Genomic DNA, 20,000 nt, shown 5'->3' on the forward strand with positions numbered 1-20,000 from the left:
GATCGACTGTATGATGAATACAGTTCATCATACAGTATGATGAATCACCAAAAACGAAGAGAAAGGGTGACATGAAGTATAGAAATAGTTGAGAAGGTTTAACAAAAAGAGGCTTTACATAAGAATTTAAATATCAACACGAAATAATAGATATAAATTGGATACCTGGAGTGGGTTCTGGGAGTTATTCAACTCCCCAAGCCCGGCCTGGGGCTAGGCTTGACATGATAGCTTGGACCAACAGGGCGTTGCTTGCAACAGCCCGCAGGCCCACGACAGCCTGGTTGGCCAGGCTAACTTGTAGCTAGCCTCCTCTATTGGAACTTATAGCCAGCCTCCTCTATTGGAACTTGTAGCTAGCCTATTGAAACCTGTAGCATGAGCCAGGAATAGCATGCTGTGTACGAAAGGAGCAGAGCACAATAACGTAGAGGAGTCATTGTAGAGGGACAACAATTACTCAAGAGGTGGCAGTGACGTCAGTGACATCAGTGACATCAGCCTCTGCACCAAGAGAGCTCAACACACCGCCTACCAAACAATGCCCGTCACTTCATACACTCTTACAATACACCTGTATGTTGAGGTGCGAAAAATGTTATTGTCGGAATTAAAAAGGTGTGTGTGTGTGTGTGTGTGTGTGTGTGTGTGTGTGTGTGTGTGTGTTTCACCTAGTTGTGCTTGCGGGGGTTGAGCTTCGGCTCTTTAGTCCCGTCTCTCAACTGTCATTCTACTGGTGTACAGATTCCTGAGCCTACTGGGCTCTCTCATATCTGCATTTGAAACTGTGTATGGAGTCAGCCTCCACCACATCACTGCCTAATGCATTCCATTTACTAACTACTCTGACACTGGAAAAGATACAGAGGTATGTCTTGAGACTAGTCCAAGAACTGAGAGGTATGAGCTACGAGGAAAGGCCGGGAATCGAATTCAGACCCTTAAGAATACAACTCCCGGGCGCTGTCCACTAGACTACGAAGTTGCAGTATGTACGTACTCACCTAGTTGTACTCACCTAGTTGTGTTTGCGGGGGTTGAGCTCTGGCTCTTTGGTCCCGCCTCTCAACCGTCAAGTTGAGAGTACGTGTGCGTGCTTGCGTGTGTGCGTGCTTGCATTTTCATTTGATTGATTTTGCACTTCCTTCAGTTCTCTCAATTTGGTATGTTGTACTTTTATTGTGCAAGATTGGAACCTGGTCTTCCAGTATCTTCCATAATGTTTTCGACTCGGCAGCAGACAATAACGTGATGTTTAACAGTGATAAATTCCAGGTACTCAGGTACGGTAAAAATGAGGACCTTAAACATAATACAGAGTACAAAACACAATCAAATCTGCCCATAGTAGGAAAGCAGCATGTCAAGGATTTGGGAATAATAATGTCCGACGACCTAACGTTTAGGGAGCATAACCAAGCAAATATTGCGGCAGCCAGAAAAAATGATAGGATGGATTACGAGAACTTTCAAATCCAGGGATCCCATCACAATGGTTGTACTCTTCAAGTCACTTGTGTTGTCCCGTCTCGAGTACTGCTCAGTACTCACTTCCCCCTTCAGAGCAGGAGAGATTGCTGAAATAGAGGGAATACAGAGAACATATACGGCACGCATAGACGAGATAAAGCACCTAAATTATTGGGTGCTTTAATCTCAAAGCTCTCCAAATGTACTCACTAGAAAGGAGACGAGAGAGATACCAATAATATACACATGGAAAATACTGGCGGGCCAGGTCCCAAATCTACACAGTAAAATAACAACATACTGGAGTGAACGATATGGGAGAAAATGCAGAATAGAACTAGTGAAGAGCAGAGGTGCCATAGGCACAATCAGAGAACACTGTATAAACATCAGAGGTCCGCGGTTGTTCAACGTCCTCCCAGCAAGCATAAGAAATATTGCCGGAACAACCGTGGACATTAAGAGAAAACTAGATAGTTTCCTCCAAGGAGTGCCGGACCAACCGGGCTGTGGTGGGTATGTGGGCCTGCGGGCCGCTCCAAGCAACAGCCTGGTGGACCAAACTCTCACAAGTCAAGCCTGGCCTCGGGCCGGGCTTGGGCAGTAGAACAACTCCCAGAACCCCATCAACCAGGTATCAACCAGTTGAGACGAGTAATTAACCTTTAATCAACGCTTTGAACCCCATCAAACTTCGAGATTATTGACTTATATGGGCGATACTGGTCTTTGAGTCAACCACAGTGATGAACAGCTTCCTATCGTCTCCTCCACCTGCCTCACTAGACCCTTGATGGCTGCGTAGCGCAGGTGTGGCCTTGATGACTGCCTCAGCTGTGTTACCACACCTGTCTGGATGACAGGTGTGGTGTGGCTAGTGTCCAAGAGTGAGATCACCCTGACTGAGATGACTCACTCTTCACTCATCGATTTTACACCACTGACGACCGGCCGGCCGGACATAAAGGACAGGTGTGGGAGCATAATACTACAGGTGTGTAGTGCTCCTAGAGACAGCAGCAGGTGTGTATAGTGCTCCTAGAGACAGCAGCAGGTGTGTATAGTGCTCCTAGAGACAGCAGCAGGTGTGTGTAGTGCTCCTAGAGACAGCAGCAGGTGTGTGTAGTGCTCCTAGAGACAGCAGCAGGTGTGTATAGTGCTCCTAGAGACAGCAGCAGGTGTGTGTAGTGCTCCTAGAGGCAGCAGCAGGTGTGTATAGTGCTCCTAGAGACAGCAGCAGGTGTGTGTAGTGCTCCTAGAGGCAGCAGCAGGTGTGTGTAGTGCTCCTAGAGGCAGCAGCAGGTGTGTATAGTGCTCCTAGAGACAGCAGCAGGTGTGTGTAGTGCTCCTAGAGGCAGCAGCAGGTGTGTATAGTGCTCCTAGAGACAGCAGCAGGTGTGTGTAGTGCTCCTAGAGGCAGCAGCAGGTGTGTATAGTGCTCCTAGAGACAGCAGCAGGTGTGTGTAGTGCTCCTAGAGGCAGCAGCAGGTGTGTATAGTGCTCCTAGAGACAGCAGCAGGTGTGTGTAGTGCTCCTAGAGGCAGCAGCAGGTGTGTGTAGTGCTCCTAGAGGCAGCAGCAGGTGTGTATAGTGCTCCTAGAGACAGCAGCAGGTGTGTGTAGTGCTCCTAGAGGCAGCAGCAGGTGTGTATAGTGCTCTTAGAGACAGCAGCAGGTGTGTGTAGTGCTCCTAGAGGCAGCAGCAGGTGTGTATAGTGCTCCTAGAGGCAGCAGCAGGTGTGTGTAGTGCTCCTAGAGGCAGCAGCAGGTGTGTGTAGTGCTCCTAGAGGCAGCAGCAGGTGTGTATAGTGCTCCTAGAGACAGCAGCAGGTGTGTGTAGTGCTCCTAGAGGCAGCAGCAGGTGTGTGTAGTGCTCCTAGAGGCAGCAGCAGGTGTGTGTAGTGCTCCTAGAGACAGCAGCAGGTGTGTGTAGTGCTCCTAGAGGCAGCAGCAGGTGTGTATAGTGCTCCTAGAGGCAGCAGCAGGTGTGTGTAGTGCTCCTAGAGGCAGCAGCAGGTGTGTATAGTGCTCCTAGAGACAGCAGCAGGTGTGTGTAGTGCTCCTAGAGGCAGCAGCAGGTGTGTATAGTGCTCCTAGAGACAGCAGCAGGTGTGTGTAGTGCTCCTAGAGGCAGCAGCAGGTGTGTGTAGTGCTCCTAGAGGCAGCAGCAGGTGTGTATAGTGCTCCTAGAGACAGCAGCAGGTGTGTGTAGTGCTCCTAGAGGCAGCAGCAGGTGTGTATAGTGCTCCTAGAGACAGCAGCAGGTGTGTGTAGTACTCCTAGAGGCAGCAGCAGGTGTGTATAGTGCTCCTAGAGGCAGCAGCAGGTGTGTGTAGTGCTCCTAGAGGCAGCAGCAGGTGTGTGTAGTGCTCCTAGAGGCAGCAGCAGGTGTGTATAGTGCTCCTAGAGACAGCAGCAGGTGTGTGTAGTGCTCCTAGAGGCAGCAGCAGGTGTGTGTAGTGCTCCTAGAGGCAGCAGCAGGTGTGTGTAGTGCTCCTAGAGACAGCAGCAGGTGTGTGTAGTGCTCCTAGAGGCAGCAGCAGGTGTGTGTAGTGCTCCTAGAGGCAGCAGCAGGTGTGTGTAGTGCTCCTAGAGACAGCAGCAGGTGTGTGTAGTGCTCCTAGAGGCAGCAGCAGGTGTGTATAGTGCTCCTAGAGGCAGCAGCAGGTGTGTGTAGTGCTCCTAGAGGCAGCAGCAGGTGTGTATAGTGCTCCTAGAGACAGCAGCAGGTGTGTGTAGTGCTCCTAGAGGCAGCAGCAGGTGTGTATAGTGCTCCTAGAGACAGCAGCAGGTGTGTGTAGTGCTCCTAGAGGCAGCAGCAGGTGTGTGTAGTGCTCCTAGAGGCAGCAGCAGGTGTGTATAGTGCTCCTAGAGACAGCAGCAGGTGTGTGTAGTGCTCCTAGAGGCAGCAGCAGGTGTGTATAGTGCTCCTAGAGACAGCAGCAGGTGTGTGTAGTGCTCCTAGAGGCAGCAGCAGGTGTGTATAGTGCTCCTAGAGGCAGCAGCAGGTGTGTGTAGTGCTCCTAGAGGCAGCAGCAGGTGTGTGTAGTGCTCCTAGAGGCAGCAGCAGGTGTGTATAGTGCTCCTAGAGACAGCAGCAGGTGTGTGTAGTGCTCCTAGAGGCAGCAGCAGGTGTGTGTAGTGCTCCTAGAGGCAGCAGCAGGTGTGTGTAGTGCTCCTAGAGACAGCAGCAGGTGTGTGTAGTGCTCCTAGAGGCAGCAGCAGGTGTGTGTAGTGCTCCTAGAGGCAGCAGCAGGTGTGTGTAGTGCTCCTAGAGACAGCAGCAGGTGTGTGTGTGTGCTCCTAGAGACAGCAGCAGGTGTGTGTAGTGCTCCTAGAGACAGCAGCAGGTGTGTGTGTGTGCTCCTAGAGACAGCAGCAGGTGTGTGTGTGTGCTCCTAGAGACAGCAGCAGGTGTGTGTAGTGCTCCTAGAGACAGCAGCAGGTGTGTGTGTGTGTGCTCCTAGAGGCAGCAGCAGGTGTGTGTAGTGCTCCTAGAGGCAGCAGCAGGTGTGTGTGTGTGCTCCTAGAGGCAGCAGCAGGTGTGTGTGTGTGCTCCTAGAGGCAGCAGCAGGTGTGTGTGTAGTGCTCCTAGAGGCAGCAGCAGGAAAGGAGGAGATGGAGAGGGTAGGAGAGCAGAAGAGTAAGGTGAGGGAGGGAAGAGACCCGGGCGCAGCCGGCTAACCCATCTAGTAGTAAATAAAACCGAACCTTAATGCCCCACCGTAAAGAGTTCAGTCTCCTCGACCAGGCCTCCACCCCCAGGAAGCAGCCCGCGACAGCTGACTAACACCCAGGTACCTATTTTACTGCTAGGTAACAGGGGCATAGGGTGAAAGAAACTCTGCCCATTGTTTCTCGCCGGCGCCTGGCATCGACCCCAGGACCACAGGATCACAAGTCCAGCGTGCTGTCCGCTCGGCCGACCGGCTCCCCAGGTCTCTCATTGGGCCGCAGAAAATAATATTATGAGTATTGAAGATAAGGCCCAGCTCCTAGGCTATGGTAAAGCGAAAATATGAAAACGGAAACCACATTTAAAACAGTCATATTATGCTATAGAACGAAAAAGCAATGTAAAGGATCTTGGAGTGTGTGGGAAGATCTTACTATTTAAAGAACACAATAAATGGCACAACTGCAATAAAAAAAATGGTTGGATAACATGAACCTTTTACTTAAAAGATCCCACACCAATGATGATACTTTTTTAAGGCACTAATGCTCTCTAGGGTGGAATATTGCTGCACAATAACAGCCTTATTGACTGTTGAAGAAAGTGCTGACCTGGAGAGCGTGCAGAGACCTTTTACTCTCCAGTAAAACATGTAAATTATTGGGGGCAGCTTACAATTTCTAAATTTGCATTCTCTAACACGCAGCTCAGACAGATACACAATAATTTACACTTGGAAAATATTTGAGGGCCTGGCTTCCTCCGGATAACGAGGGCGGGTGTGTATACTCGCCTAGTTGTGCTTCCGGGGCTTGAGCTCTGGCTCTTGGGTCCCGCCTTGCAACTGTGTTAGGTTGATATCCCCCGGCTACGGGGAGGGGTAGAGGCTGACCCCCTCTCCTATCTGGGTGTGTATACTCACCTAGTTGTGCTTCCGGGGCTTGAGCTCTGGCTCTTGGGTCCCGCCTTTCAACTGTGTTAGGGTTGATTTACCCCGGGTGGTGGCAGTGGGAGGGTAGAGGCTAATCCTCCCTCCTATCTGTAAGCTCTGGGCGGCTCCAGCTTCCCCTAAGAGACCTTCAGGTGCAGGTTTGGGTGCCCCGGGGCCCGCCCTCTATCATGTAGACTGAGTGGCACCATGGCCCTCCCCACCTGGGTGCCTGATCAATAGTTTCCCGCCACACAATCGATGCCACTTTGCTGCCTGCCTTTAGTCTGACCTAAACCTCTTTCATCTTTTTTTCCCCGTGTATACTTATTGATAAGATTAATCCTTTGCTGGAAGGTAAGATGGAGAGACAGAGACACAGACAGACAGACACAGACAGACGGACACAGACAGACAGCAACCTCTCCTAGCGTGGGGGTAGCCGCCAGTGAAGAAGCCCCCGGCGCCTATACCACAATCTCGCATGCTAACAAAGCCGAAAATTACCTTTACAAGACGAAAGTGTATTATAACTTGGATTTTTTTTCAGGAATTGCTTTCGATACGTTAACGAGGTGATGTACGCTGACATATCACTTTAGTGATGTATCACTTTGTTCATTGTCGTTCTAGAGCACAGACTGGCAACACTCCCCACGCTAGCAGCTTGGTCTGGGTTCGAGTCCTGGCCAGCGAGGATTGACTGGGCGCCAGTGCTAAGCTGATTGACCAGACCACACACTAGAAGTTGAATTGACGACGACGTTTCGGTCCATCCTGGACCATTCTCAAGTCGATTGAATGGTCGACTTGAGAATGGTCCAGGACGGACCGAAACGTGGTCGTCCCTTCACCTTCTAGTGTGTGGTCTGGTCAACATACTTCAGCCACGTTATTGTAACTCCTCGCCTGCAGTGCTAAGCTGTTCGCCTCTCTTCACCCAGCAATAATTGCTTACCTGGTTGTTAAACGATTAGCGGGGATTAATTCAAGATATATTGAACAAGTTCCAGCAGGAAGTGTCGAACCAGCCAGATTGTAATGTTTTTTGTAAAGTGTACAAAGGCGTGTACATAAAGTGTACAAAGGCGTGTACATAAAGTGTACAAAGGCGTGTACATAAAGTGTACAAAGGCGTGTACATAAAGTGTACAAAGGCGTGTACATAAAGTGTACAAAGGCGTGTATAAAGTGTACAAAGGCGTGTACATAAAGTGTACAAAGGCGTGTATAAAGTGTACACCACAGAACAAAATACACGCATGAAATACAGCGCTCAATGTAGCCGGGAGACCAGACAAAATATACACCATGTCAACAGTTTTAAAAATCCTTCAAAACATGTATTCAAGCATCGTAAAAAAAGCCATTCATTGCCAGCAGGGCTTGTGGTGGCTTACATCACCCCCTCGCCCGGGGCGACCCGTCCTCCTAATACGTCACTACCTACGGGCTCACCATAGCCCGTGCTACTTGCCCCGCTCCTGTGCCAGGTAAGTCCACTACGGGCTCACCATAGCCCGTGCTACTTGTCCCGCTCCTGTGCCGGGTAAGTCCACTACGGGCTCACCATAGCCCGTGCTACTTGGAACTGTTTGTTACAAGTAGCGAATCTTTAACAACAACAACCTCCTAATACCACGTCGTATTTTGACGTATACGCTACCCAAGGACGAAAGACTGACGTACTAGAAAAATAGGAGCGACTGGCGAAATTGCCATATTGTCTCGTTTTCTGTTGGTGGGTCCGCTTGGTTAGTTATAAGGGGCACATTAATACGTCAGTTTCTTGACGGTGGGGTCGCTGGCGAGAACGGAGTGCGTCCTGAACACTCCCAGTGAAGATTGATTGATTGATGAAGATTAAGCCACCCAAAAGGTGGCACGCGCATGAATAGCCCGTAAGTGGTGGCCCTTTTGAGCCATTACCAGTATCAAGAGCTGATACTGGAGATCTGTGGAGGTGCGAATGCACCCATCCCAGTGAAGAGTACAGGTGCTATCTTGAGGTTATCTTGAGATGATTTCGGGGCTTTTAGTGTCACCGCGGCCCGGTCCTCGACCAGGCCTCCACCCCCAGGAAGCAGCCCGTGACAGCTGACTAACACCCAGGTACCTATTTTACTGCGATTTTATACACACAATCACAGTACCCTGTATGATGGGGGTAACCGGCGGTGCCCAGGTCTCTCTCTCTCCCTCCCTCCCTTATCTGTCTTCCTCCCATTCTCTCTTTCTCTCATTATCCTCCCCCCCCTCTCTCTGTTTATCTTTCTCATTCTCCCAGTGGAGAAAATATGCACGATTAATGTTGAATCAACATTTATGTCTCTCATTCTCCCAGTGGAGAAAATATGCTCGATTAATGTTGAATCAACATTTATGTCTCTCATTCTCCCAGTGGAGAAAATATGCTCGATTAATGTTGAATCAACATTTATGTCTCATTCTCCTGTTTTGGTAGTACTTATAGTAATGAGGAGGACCATAGTACATATAGCGACATACAACGCAATTAGAAAGTAGAAATCGGCACTATTGAGTTGAACAAACCGGAAAATTATTTTCTACTTATGTTGTGAAGAAACTAAATTAACGCTAACCTCCCTAGGCCTAATACACGATATCTGAGGCCTAGTATAGTACATGTGTGCGCTATACTAGGCCTAGGAATATTTAAATTTATTATTTAGAGTAATTTTTATCGATTATGAACCGAATCGTACAAAATTGTACTATCTTAGAACGTCTATCTTTGTACTATAGTGAACATAGTTACAATAACTACTGTCTAAAGAGGAGGATGGGTTGCATTATCAACATTATCGCTGTTGAACCAACATTATGAACGCTTATCATTAATTCAACGTTGATAACACCCATAAATCTGCTATTAAACACTCCATGGACACTCAACCCCACATTTCAGACAATAGGACACGGTTATTGTCGCAATAGGAGACAATCCTACGCCAGGAGGGGCATGGGGTCGATCTCCCCCCTCCCTCCTATTTAATAGGTGGGTCAGGTTTTAAAGGTATGATACTGAGGGAGGTTAGGTTAGGTAGCTTGGTGAGGGCCCCGTGACCTTCCTCAACGGTGTCAAAGGTCATTTTTTACTGTGTTACAAAGGGTAACAATGACCTCAAAGTGAGTGTCGATGTTCAGCTGTTTTCATAAAAGAATGAGCATCAGTTGGCTCGGTGTAACGACCAATTATTGTTTAATGACGTGAAGTTTTATCTGGTGTGTGTTGGCGACACAATTGTGAGGTGAAAGCCTGTAGTTCCGTAAATCAATATACAGGTCTGCATTCATTAACCCCGTGTTTGAATACGTGTGCGTCTGTGTGTGTGTGTGTGCGTGTCTGTGTGTGTGTACTCACCTAGTACTCACCTAGTTGGGTCTGCAGGATCGAGCATTGACTCTTGGATCCCGCCTTTCGAGCATCGGTTGTTTACAGCAATGACTCCTGTCCCATTTCCCTATCATACCTGGTTTTAAAATTATGAATAGTATTTGCTTCCACAACCTGTTCCTGAAGTGCATTCCATTTTCCCACTACTCTCACGCTAAAAGAAAACTTCCTAACATCTCTGTGACTCATCTGAGTTTCAAGCTTCCATCCATGTCCCCTCGTTCTGTTACTATTCCGTGTGAACATTTCGTCTATGTCCACTCTGTCAATCCCTCTGAGTATTTTATACGTTCCTATCATGTCCCCCCTGCCTGCCTACCTGCCCCCCCTACCTATGGAGAGGTAGGTGTAAGTCTTATAAAGGCGTGGGTCGGGTAAAAGAATGACGATTAGATCATATTTTTGGACAATTGCTCACCAACGCTTTGATTCCTGCCCCCCCCCCGCCCCCCACCCATCCCAAATCCTTATCCTGACCCCTTCCCAGTGCTGTATAGGCTTGGTGCTTTGCCCTGGTAATTCCCTCCCCTCTTCAAGGTATACATATATATATATATATATATATATATATATATATATATATATATATATATATATATATATATATATATATATATATATAATATAAAGAGTTTATATTATATAAACTTAAAGCAGTTTATATTATATAGTTTATATAATATAAACTGCGTATAAGGTTAGCAGGAATAGCACTACTTTACTCTCAAATGAAAAACTGTCTCACTATTAGATAAGGGCCAAAATGAATGATGTTATTCATTCAGTAATTGAGAGTGGACGAGAAATGGTGAGAGTGAGTGAGAGGGTGAGAGAGTGGGTGAGAGAGTGGGTGAGAGAGGGTGAGAGAGAGGGTGAGAGAGGGTGAGAGAGAGGGTGAGAGAGGGTGAGAGAGAGGGTGAGAGAGGGTGAGAGAGTGGGTGAGAGAGTGGGTGAGAGAGGGTGAGAGAGGGTGAGAAAGGGTGAGAGAGTGGGTGAGAGAGAGGGTGAGAAAGGGTGAGAGAGAGGGTGAGAGAGAGGGTGAGAGAAAGGGTGAGAGAGAGGGTGAGAGAGAGGGTGAGAAAGGTTGAGAGGGTGAGAGAGTGGGTGAGAGAGGGTGAGAGAGGGTGAGAGAGGGTGAGAGAGAGGGTGAGAGAGTGGGTGAGAGAGGGTGAGAAAGCCTATTATTTAGGTCATTAGGAAGAGCTGCGAGGCTTGACTAATCTATCACAACACACTGGCCTTGGGCTCAAAACCCCCCCCTCATCTCTGGGGCTGACCCCCTCCGTCTGGGGTGACCCCCCCCCATCTCTGGGGCTGACCCCCTCCCTGTCTGGTGTGACCCCCCCCCCATCTCTGGGGCTGACCCCCTCCCTGTCTGGTGTGACCCCCCATCTCTGGGGCTGACCCCCTCCCTGTCTGGGGTGACCCCCCCCCATCTCTGGGGCTGACCCCCTCCCTGTCTGGTGTGACCCCCCCATCTCTGGGGCTGACCCCCTCCCTGTCTGGTGTGACCCCCCCCATCTCTGGGGCTGACCCCCTCCCTGACTGGGGCTCCCCCCCCGGTTTCTCGGGCTGACCCCCTCCCTGTCTGGTGTGACCCCCCCATCTCTGGGGCTGACCCCCTCCCTGTCTGGTGTGACCCCCCCCCCCCATCTCTGGGGCTGACCCCCTCCCTGACTTGGGCTCCCCCCCCGGTTTCTGGGGGTTATTAAGAACATTAAGAAGCGAGGGCACTGCAGAAAGTCTATTGGTCCATACGAGGTAATTGCTATCTATATCCCCCCCCCCCCTAAACTCATATCATGTCTAACCGTCGTTTGAAACAATCTAGCGATTCCGCGTGTGTTAAGTACCCGGTAATTTGTCCCATAGATCAACAACAACCTTCCCCCTTGTTACCCAAACCAGTATTTACCCAGGGCTTTCCTGGCGTTACATTTATTCAGTTTATATCCATTGTTTTGTGTTTTATTTGGCGTTGATGAAGCGTAGTGGTGAGAGAAGGGCGTCATTCACTTTAGTGTATAGGCAGAGTGGCTAGGTGACCCCCTTCCTGACCCCCCCAAGAGGCTAGGTGACCCCCCCCCAAGAGGCTAGGTGACCCCTGCCCGACCTCCCCAAGAGGCTAGGTGACCCCTGCCCCCCCCCCCAAGAGGCTAGGTGCCCCCCCCAAGAGGCTAGGTGCCCCCCCCAAGAGGCTAGGTGCCCCCCCCAAGAGGCTAGGTGACCCCTGCCCCCCCCCCCCCAAGAGGCTAGGTGCCCCCCCCCCCAAGAGGCTAGGTGCCCCCCCCCCCAAGAGGCTAGGTGCCCCCCCCCCCAAGAGGTTAGGTGACCCCTGCCCCCCCCCCCCCCACAAGAGGCTAGGTGACCCCTGCCCTCCCCCGAGCTACGTGACTAGCCAGTATTCACAAGGATAAGCCCGCCTGAAATTTACATTGGCTGGATAGTAGCGAATCCCCACCACCACACACAGCGACCACTCTTGGAGTGTTGACACTCTTGCCACCACCTGGCCACCACCTGGCCACCACCTGGCCACCACCTGGCCACCACCTGGCCACCATCTTGCCACCACCTGGCCACCACCTGGCCACCATCTTGCCACCATCTTGCCACCATCTTGCCACCCACCTTGCCACCACCTGCAGGTAGGCTGCCCCCCCCCCCACCCCACAATCTCTAGAAGCTAAGGCTTGCACAAGAATACCTTACAAGCGCTGTATACATTCTTCGCGAGACCTAGTATTGAATATGCTGCACCTGCATGGATCACCCTGAACCCCTACCAAACGAAGCAGTACAGAACTAGAAGAGGTCCAAAATTGGCAACCAAGGCTCGTTCCTGAGCTAAGGGGACTGAGCTATGAAGAAAGACTGAGGGAACTGGACCGCGCTATGTCTTAAGAAAGAAGGAATAGGAAAGATATGATAACAACGTACAAGATACTAAAGGGGGATTCACTAAGTAGACATAGATGCAATGTTTATTGGAACAGGAGAACGTGAGAACAAAATTTGAAACTGGAAACACAGATGAGTGACAAAGATGTCTGAAAGAATCTTTTCAGTCTAAGTCAGTCTTAAGAGTCGGAGATAAGTGGAACGAAGAAGACCAGAAAAGGAACTATCAGGGAGAAAGCGCCAAGCCATTACGACTATATAGCAGTGGGAAGGGGTCAGGATAAGGATTTGGGATGGGACGGGGGGGGGGAGGGGATTAATGGTGCCCAACCACTTGGACGGTCGGGGATTGAACGCCGACCTGCATGAAGCGAGACCAGTCACGCAGGGTACAGTCGCACCTCCACAGATCTCCAGTATCAGCTCTTGATACTGGTAATGGCTCAAAAGGGCCACCACTTACGGGCTATTCATGCCCGTGCCACCTTTTGGGTGGCTTAATCTTCATCAATCAATCACTCGAGGGAAGGGACAGTTGTGTTGTGTGTGTCAGAGGACATCAGATCAGGACTTGATCAGGACATCCAAAGGATACCTGATCAACCAGGCTGTGACTCATACGTCAGGCTGCGAGCAGCCGCGTCTAACAGCCTGGTTGATCAGTCCAGCAACCAGGAGGCCTGGTCGACGACCGGGCCGCGGGGACGCTGAGCCCCGGAAGCACCTCAAGGTAACCTCAAGGAGGAGCCAGGAGTCTGGGGCATAGTGTTAGGCATCACAGGAGAGAGAGGGAGACTGACCCTCTGGTCTCTACACACAAGCATCACTTCTGTATCTAGAGTGAGTACTCATCCCTTATGGTCTAGATTCTAGTTATAGATGTATAGATCTACATAGATTCTAGTTATAGAATCTAGCTAGATTCAGTTATAGATTCTAACATCACCAGTGTTGATCATTCTATCAACATGGACTCGGACTTAAGATAGGTTGGTAAGCCTTGATAGGGAAGATAGATTAGGACTTTTAGATTGCACTACATCAATATACTATACTAAAGTGGCCATCTGGGCAGTTTAGTATAATAAAGTCGAGCCTGATCCCAGGCCCTGGGGCCAGATTCACGAAAGCACTTACGCAAACACTTACGAACCTGTACATCTTTTCTCAATCTTTGAGGGCTTTGTTTCCAATTATTAAACAGTTAATGAGCTCCGACGCACCAGGAGGCTGTTTATAACATTAACAACAGTTGATTGGCAAGTTTTCATGCTTGTAAACTGTTTAATAAATGTAACTAAAGCCGTCAAAGATTGAGGAAAGATGTACACGTTCGTAAGTGCTTGCGCAAGTGCTTTCGTGAATCTGGCCCCTGGATGTAAAACTATTGAAACCCTGTCCAGGTATGTTCCAGGTAAAGCACTCTCTCGTCAATTTTAACACGCTGTTCATTCAAAAATAGGAATTTTCTCAAGTATAGTACTATATTATTATATATCATAGGGTCTGGTCGACGACCGGGCCGCGGGGACGCTAAGCCCCGGAAGCGCCTCAAGGTAGGGTTCATATTTAGGCATGGGAGCCGGTCGGCCGAGCGGACAGCACGCTGGACTTCTGATCCTGTGGTCCTGGGTTCGATCCCAGGCGCCGGCGAGAAACAATGGGCAGAGTTGCTTTCCCCCTATGCCCCTGTTACCTAGCAGTAAAATAGGTACCTGGGTGTTAGTCAGCTGTCACGGGCTGCTTCCTGGGGGTGGAGGCCTGGTCGAGGACCGGGCCGCGGGGACACTAAAGCCCCGAAATCATCTCAAGATAACCTCAAGATAGATCGTTGGTAAACAAATGGTGGATTAACCAGAATTTGGTCAATGAACAATTCCACAAGGGCCGTGACGAGGATTCGAACCTGCGTCCGGGAGCATCCCAGACACTGCCTTAATCTGGAATGCTCCCGGACGCAGGTTCGAATCCTCGGCACGGCCCTTGTGGATTTGTTCATTTGATGCATCACGTTAGTGTGATCTCTGTGTGTGTGTGAATTTGGTCAATGTTTCGAAGATAGCACCTCGTAGCCTGGTGGATAGCGCGCAGGACTCGTAATTCTGTGTCGCGGGTTCGATTCCCGCACGAGGCGGAAACAAATGGGCAAAGTTTCTTTCACCCTGAATGCCCCTGTTACCTAGCAGTAAATAGGTACCTGGGAGTTAGTCAGCTGTCACGGGCTGCTTCCTGGGGGTGGAAGCCTGGTCGAGGACCGGGCCGCGGGGACACTAAAGCCCCGAAATCATCTCAAGATAACCCCAAGATGTATATATTGTAGAGTACAGTGACGGGTCGAATGAAACAATGAATGACTGTGAGAGTGTAAAAAAGCAGTGCTGATGTATTTGTTTGTTGTTGTTGTTGCAGACTGGAGTGGGTGGAGATCATCGAACCCAGCTCCAGGAACATCATGTACGCCAACCTCACTACCGGCCAGTGCGTCTGGGACCCTCCACCCGGCGTTCACGTGTAAGTATATATATATATGTGTGTGTCTTTCTGGTGTGGGACAAGGAGACATCACCCGTCACGCAGGGTGCAGTCGCACCTCCACAGATCTCCAGTATCAGCTCTTGATACTGGTAATGGCTCAAAAGGGACACCACTTACGGGCTATTCATGCCCGTGCCACCTTTTGGCTGGCTTAATCTTCATCAATTGGACACTACCTCGGGAGACATCTCCCGTCACGCAGGGTACAGTCGCACCTCCACAGATCTCCAGTATCAGCTCTTGATACTGGTAATGGCTCAAAAGGGCCACCACTTACGGGCTATTCATGCCCGTGCCACCTTTTGGGTGGCTTAATCTTCATCAATCAATCAGAATAATGCCCCTGTCGCAAGTCATACTTCTTCCCACAATACCAAGAAGTATGGGGTCATCTGGGGTCATATTAACATTTCCAAGCTATATGTCCCCAGCGAGAACACTTCATGCATAACAGACTGACCAGACCACACACTAGAGGGTGAAGGCACGACCACGTTTCTGTCCGTCTTGGACCATTGGACAATCGACTTGAGAATGGTCCAGGACGGACCGAAACATCGTCGTCCCTTCACCTTCTAGTGTATGGTCTGGTCAACATACTTCAGCCACGTTATTGTGACTCCTCGTCTGCATAATATAGGCTCCTCCATATACTTTGCCACTTTCCCGTATCCAAGTCCTTGCACAAAAATTCTTTCTGGAGTCTCACCCTTTACTAAGGCAACACTCTGGCTTTGTTGTTCACCAAGAACACTGTTCCTCTTAGCTCACACAACACTATCATTGTCGAGAAGAAGAAATTCAGGATCCAAATAAGTTGGATACTTAAAAAAATGACCTTGGTATAAATCATCCCTGCTGTATGTGCTGTTGCTTCTTGCTGTATGTGGTGTTGCTTCTTGCTGTATGTGGTGTTGCTTCTTGCTGTATGTGCTGTTGCTTCTTGCTGTATGTGGTGTTGCTTCTTGCTGTATGTGCTGTTGCTTCTTGCTGTATGTGGTGTTGCTTCTTGCTGTATGTGGTGTTGCTTCTTGCTGTATGTGCTGTTGCTTCTTGCTGTATGTGCTGTTGCTTCTTGCTGTATGTGCTGTTGCTTCTTGCTGTATGTGGTGTTGCTTCTTGCTGTATGTGGTGTTGCTTCTTGCTGTATGTGGTGTTGCTTCTTGCTGTATGTGGTGTTGCTTCTTGCTGTATGTGGTGTTGCCTCTTGCTGTATGTGCTGTTGCTTCTTGCTGTATGTGCTGTTGCTTCTTGCTGTATGTGGTGTTGCTTCTTGCTGTATGTGCTGTTGCTTCTTGCTGTATGTGCTGTTGCTTCTTGCTGTATGTGGTGTTGCCTCTTGCTGTATGTGGTGTTGCTTCTTGCTGTATGTGGTGTTGCCTCTTGCTGTATGTGGTGTTGCTTCTTGCTGTATGTGGTGTTGCTTCTTGCTGTATGTGGTGTTGCTTCTTGCTGTATGTGGTGTTGCTTCTTGCTGTATGTGTTGTTGCTTCTTGCTGTATGTGCTGTTGCTTCTTGCTGTATGTGCTGTTGCTTCTTGCTGTATGTGCTGTTGCTTCTTGCTGTATGTGCTGTTGCTTCTTGCTGTATGTGCTGTTGCTTCTTGCTGTATGTGCTGTTGCTTCTTGCTGTATGTGCTGTTGCTTCTTGCTGTATGTGCTGTTGCTTCTTGCTGTATGTGCTGTTGCTTCTTGCTGTATGTGCTGTTGCTTCTTGCTGTATGTGCTGTTGCCTCTTGCTGTATGTGCTGTTGTCTCTTGCTGTATGTGCTGTTGCTTCTTGCTGTATGTGCTGTTGCTTCTTGCTGTATGTGCTGTTGCTTCTTGCTGTATGTGCTGTTGCTTCTTGCTGTATGTGCTGTTGCTTCTTGCTGTATGTGCTGTTGCTTCTTGCTGTATGTGGTGTTGCTTCTTGCTGTATGTGGTGTTGCCTCTTGCTGTATGTGGTGTTGCCTCTTGCTGTATGTGCTGTTGCTTCTTGCTGTATGTGGTGTTGCCTCTTGCTGTATGTGGTGTTGCTTCTTGCTGTATGTGCTGTTGCTTCTTGCTGTATGTGCTGTTGCTTCTTGCTGTATGTGGTGTTGCCTCTTGCTGTATGTGCTGTTGCTTCTTGCTGTATGTGGTGTTGCCTCTTGCTGTATGTGGTGTTGCCTCTTGCTGTATGTGGTGTTGCCTCTTGCTGTATGTGGTGTTCCCTCTTGCTGTATGTGCTGTTGCTTCTTGCTGTATGTGCTGTTGCTTCTTGCTGTATGTGGTGTTGCCTCTTGCTGTATGTGCTGTTGCTTCTTGCTGTATGTGGTGTTGCCTCTTGCTGTATGTGGTGTTGCCTCTTGCTGTATGTGGTGTTGCCTCTTGCTGTATGTGGTGTTGCCTCTTGCTGTATGTGGTGTTGCCTCTTGCTGTATGTGGTGTTGCCTCTTGCTGTATGTGGTGTTGCCTCTTGCTGTATGTGGTGTTGCTTCTTGCTGTATGTGGTGTTGCCTCTTGCTGTATGTGGTGTTGCTTCTTGCTGTATGTGCTGTTGCTTCTTGCTGTATGTGCTGTTGCTTCTTGCTGTATGTGCTGTTGCTTCTTGCTGTATGTGCTGTTGCTTCTTGCTGTATGTGCTGTTGCTTCTTGCTGTATGTGCTGTTGCTTCTTGCTGTATGTGCTGTTGCTTCTTGCTGTATGTGCAGTTGCCTCTTGCTGTATGTGCTGTTGCCTCTTGCTGTATGTGCTGTTGCTTCTTGCTGTATGTGCTGTTGCTTCTTGTTGTATGTGCTGTTGCTTCTTGCTGTATGTGCTGTTGCTTCTTGCTGTATGTGGTGTTGCTTCTTGCTGTATGTGCTGTTGCCTCTTGCTGTATGTGCTGTTGCTTCTTGCTGTATGTGCTGTTGCCTCTTGCTGTATGTGCTGTTGCTTCTTGCTGTATGTGCTGTTGCCTCTTGCTGTATGTGCTGTTGCTTCTTGCTGTATGTGCTGTTGCCTCTTGCTGTATGTGCTGTTGCTTCTTGCTGTATGTGCTGTTGCTTCTTGCTGTATGTGCTGTTGCTTCTTGCTGTATGTGCTGTTGCTTCTTGCTGTATGTGCTGTTGCTTCTTGCTGTATGTGGTGTTGCCTCTTGCTGTATGTGGTGTTGCTTCTTGCTGTATGTGCTGTTGCTTCTTGCTGTATGTGCTGTTGCCTCTTGCTGTATGTGCTGTTGCCTCTTGCTGTATGTGCTGTTGCTTCTTGCTGTATGTGGTGTTGCTTCTTGCTGTATGTGGTGTTGCTTCTTGCTGTATGTGGTGTTGCTTCTTGCTGTATGTGCTGTTGTATTCTTCCGGTTAGATTATCCTCAACCCGTTACTCTGGTTCTGTCTGTCGTCGATCGACAGCCGGACTGTCGTCGATCGACAGCCGGACTGTCGTCGATCGACAGCCGGACTGTCGTCGATCGACAGCCGGACTGTCGTCGATCGACAGCCGGTCTGTCGTCGATCGACAGCCGGACTGTCGTCGATCGATAGCCGGTTTGTCGTCGATCGACAGCCGGACTGTCGTCGATCGATAGCCGGACTGTCGTCGATCGACAGCCGGTCTGTCGTCGAGCGACAGCCGGACTGTCGTCGATCGACAGCCGGACTGTCGTCGATCGACAGCCGGTCTGTCGTCGATCGACAGCCGGTCTGTCGTCGATCGACAGCCGGACTGTCGTCGATCGACAGCCGGTCTGTCGTCGATCGACAGCCGGTCTGTCGTCGATCGACAGCCGGTCTGTCGTCGATCGACAGCCGGACTGTCGTCGATCGACAGCCGGACTGTCGTCGATCGACAGCCGGACTGTCGTCGATCGCAACACTTCTTCACTTGTTTCATCACTGACAGTATCCCTTAACTCTCTGCTCACAGTTTTCCGTTTGTTTCTCCTGTTACTGTTACCTAGCAGTAAAATAGGTACCTGGGTGTTAGTCAGCTGTCACGGGCTGCTTCCTGGGGGTGGAGGTCTGGTCGAGGACCGGGCCGCGGGGACACTAAATGCCCCGAAATCATCTCAAGATAACCTCCTGGCCATTGCTATCTGAAAAGGCCTGGGGCCAGATTCACGAAGCAGTTACGCAAGCACTTACGAACGTGTACATCTTTCCTCAATCTTTGACGGCTTTGGTTACATTTATTAAACAGTTTACAAGCATGAAAACTTGCCCATCAACTGTTGTTATTGTTATAAACAGCCTCCTGGTGCTTCGGAGCTCATTAACTGTTTAATAATTGTAACCAAAGCCGCCAAAGATTGAGAAAAGCTGCACAGGTTCGTAAGTGCTTGCGTAACTGTTTCGTGAATCTGGCCCCAGGAATCTCTTTGTTCATCCTCAAAGTCATTGGTTCACACGTTTACAACTTTCTAGAGTGCTGCTAAACGCACCCTTCCTCCACCACCTTACCTTAGTTACCTTGGAGTTATTCCGGGGCTTAGCGTCCCCGCGGCCCGGTCATCGACCAGGCCTCCTGGTTGCTGGACTGGTCAACCAAACCACGACTGGGTCACCGCATCACCAGGTCAGAGTAAAGTAATCACAAGGTAATCCATCCACAATTGTAATGCCAAAATTAGGCAGAGTAAGAACGTCAAGATAGTTCAATTATAGCGGACCTGGTTAGACAAGGCTGGTAGTCGAGGCTGGTAGATGAGGCTGGTAGACGAGGCTGGTAGACGAGGCTGGTGGACAAGGCTGGTAGACGAGGCTGGTAGACGAGGCTGGTAGACGAGGCTGATAGACGAGGCTGATAGACGAGGCTGGTAGACAAGGCTGGTAGACGACGCTGGTAGACGACGCTGGTAGACGACGCTGGTAGACGACGCTGGCAGACGACGCTGGCAGACGACGCTGGTAGACGACGCTGGCAGACGACGCTGGTAGACGACGCTGGTAGACGACGCTGGTAGACGACGCTGGCAGACGACGCTGGCAGACGACGCTGGCAGACGACGCTGGTAGACGACGCTGGTAGACGAGGGTGGTAGACGAGGGTGGTAGACAAGGCTCCAGGCTCCGGGACACACTATGCTAGATCTCACGCTCACGTGGTCAATTATAGGTAAGAGTTGTTAAGA

General features: G+C 49.7%; 1 protein-coding gene across 8 annotated transcripts in view; it reads left to right on the plus strand.

Annotated features, from left to right (window-relative positions):
* The window catches only part of RhoGAP93B (MyTH4 and RhoGAP_KIAA1688 domain-containing protein RhoGAP93B), a 192,291-nt gene that overhangs the window by 82,708 nt on the left and 89,583 nt on the right, over positions 1 to 20,000 (plus strand). For all 8 annotated transcript variants that reach the window (XM_069309081.1, XM_069309086.1, XM_069309082.1 and 5 more), the window contains exon 2: positions 14,802 to 14,903. In XM_069309081.1, the coding sequence (XP_069165182.1) occupies positions 14,802 to 14,903 (102 nt within the window). The remainder of the gene's footprint in view (positions 1 to 14,801; positions 14,904 to 20,000) is intronic.

The sequence above is a fragment of the Procambarus clarkii genome, chromosome 64 (genome assembly GCF_040958095.1).
Source record: "Procambarus clarkii isolate CNS0578487 chromosome 64, FALCON_Pclarkii_2.0, whole genome shotgun sequence".
Classification (NCBI taxonomy): Eukaryota; Metazoa; Arthropoda; class Malacostraca; order Decapoda; family Cambaridae; genus Procambarus; species Procambarus clarkii.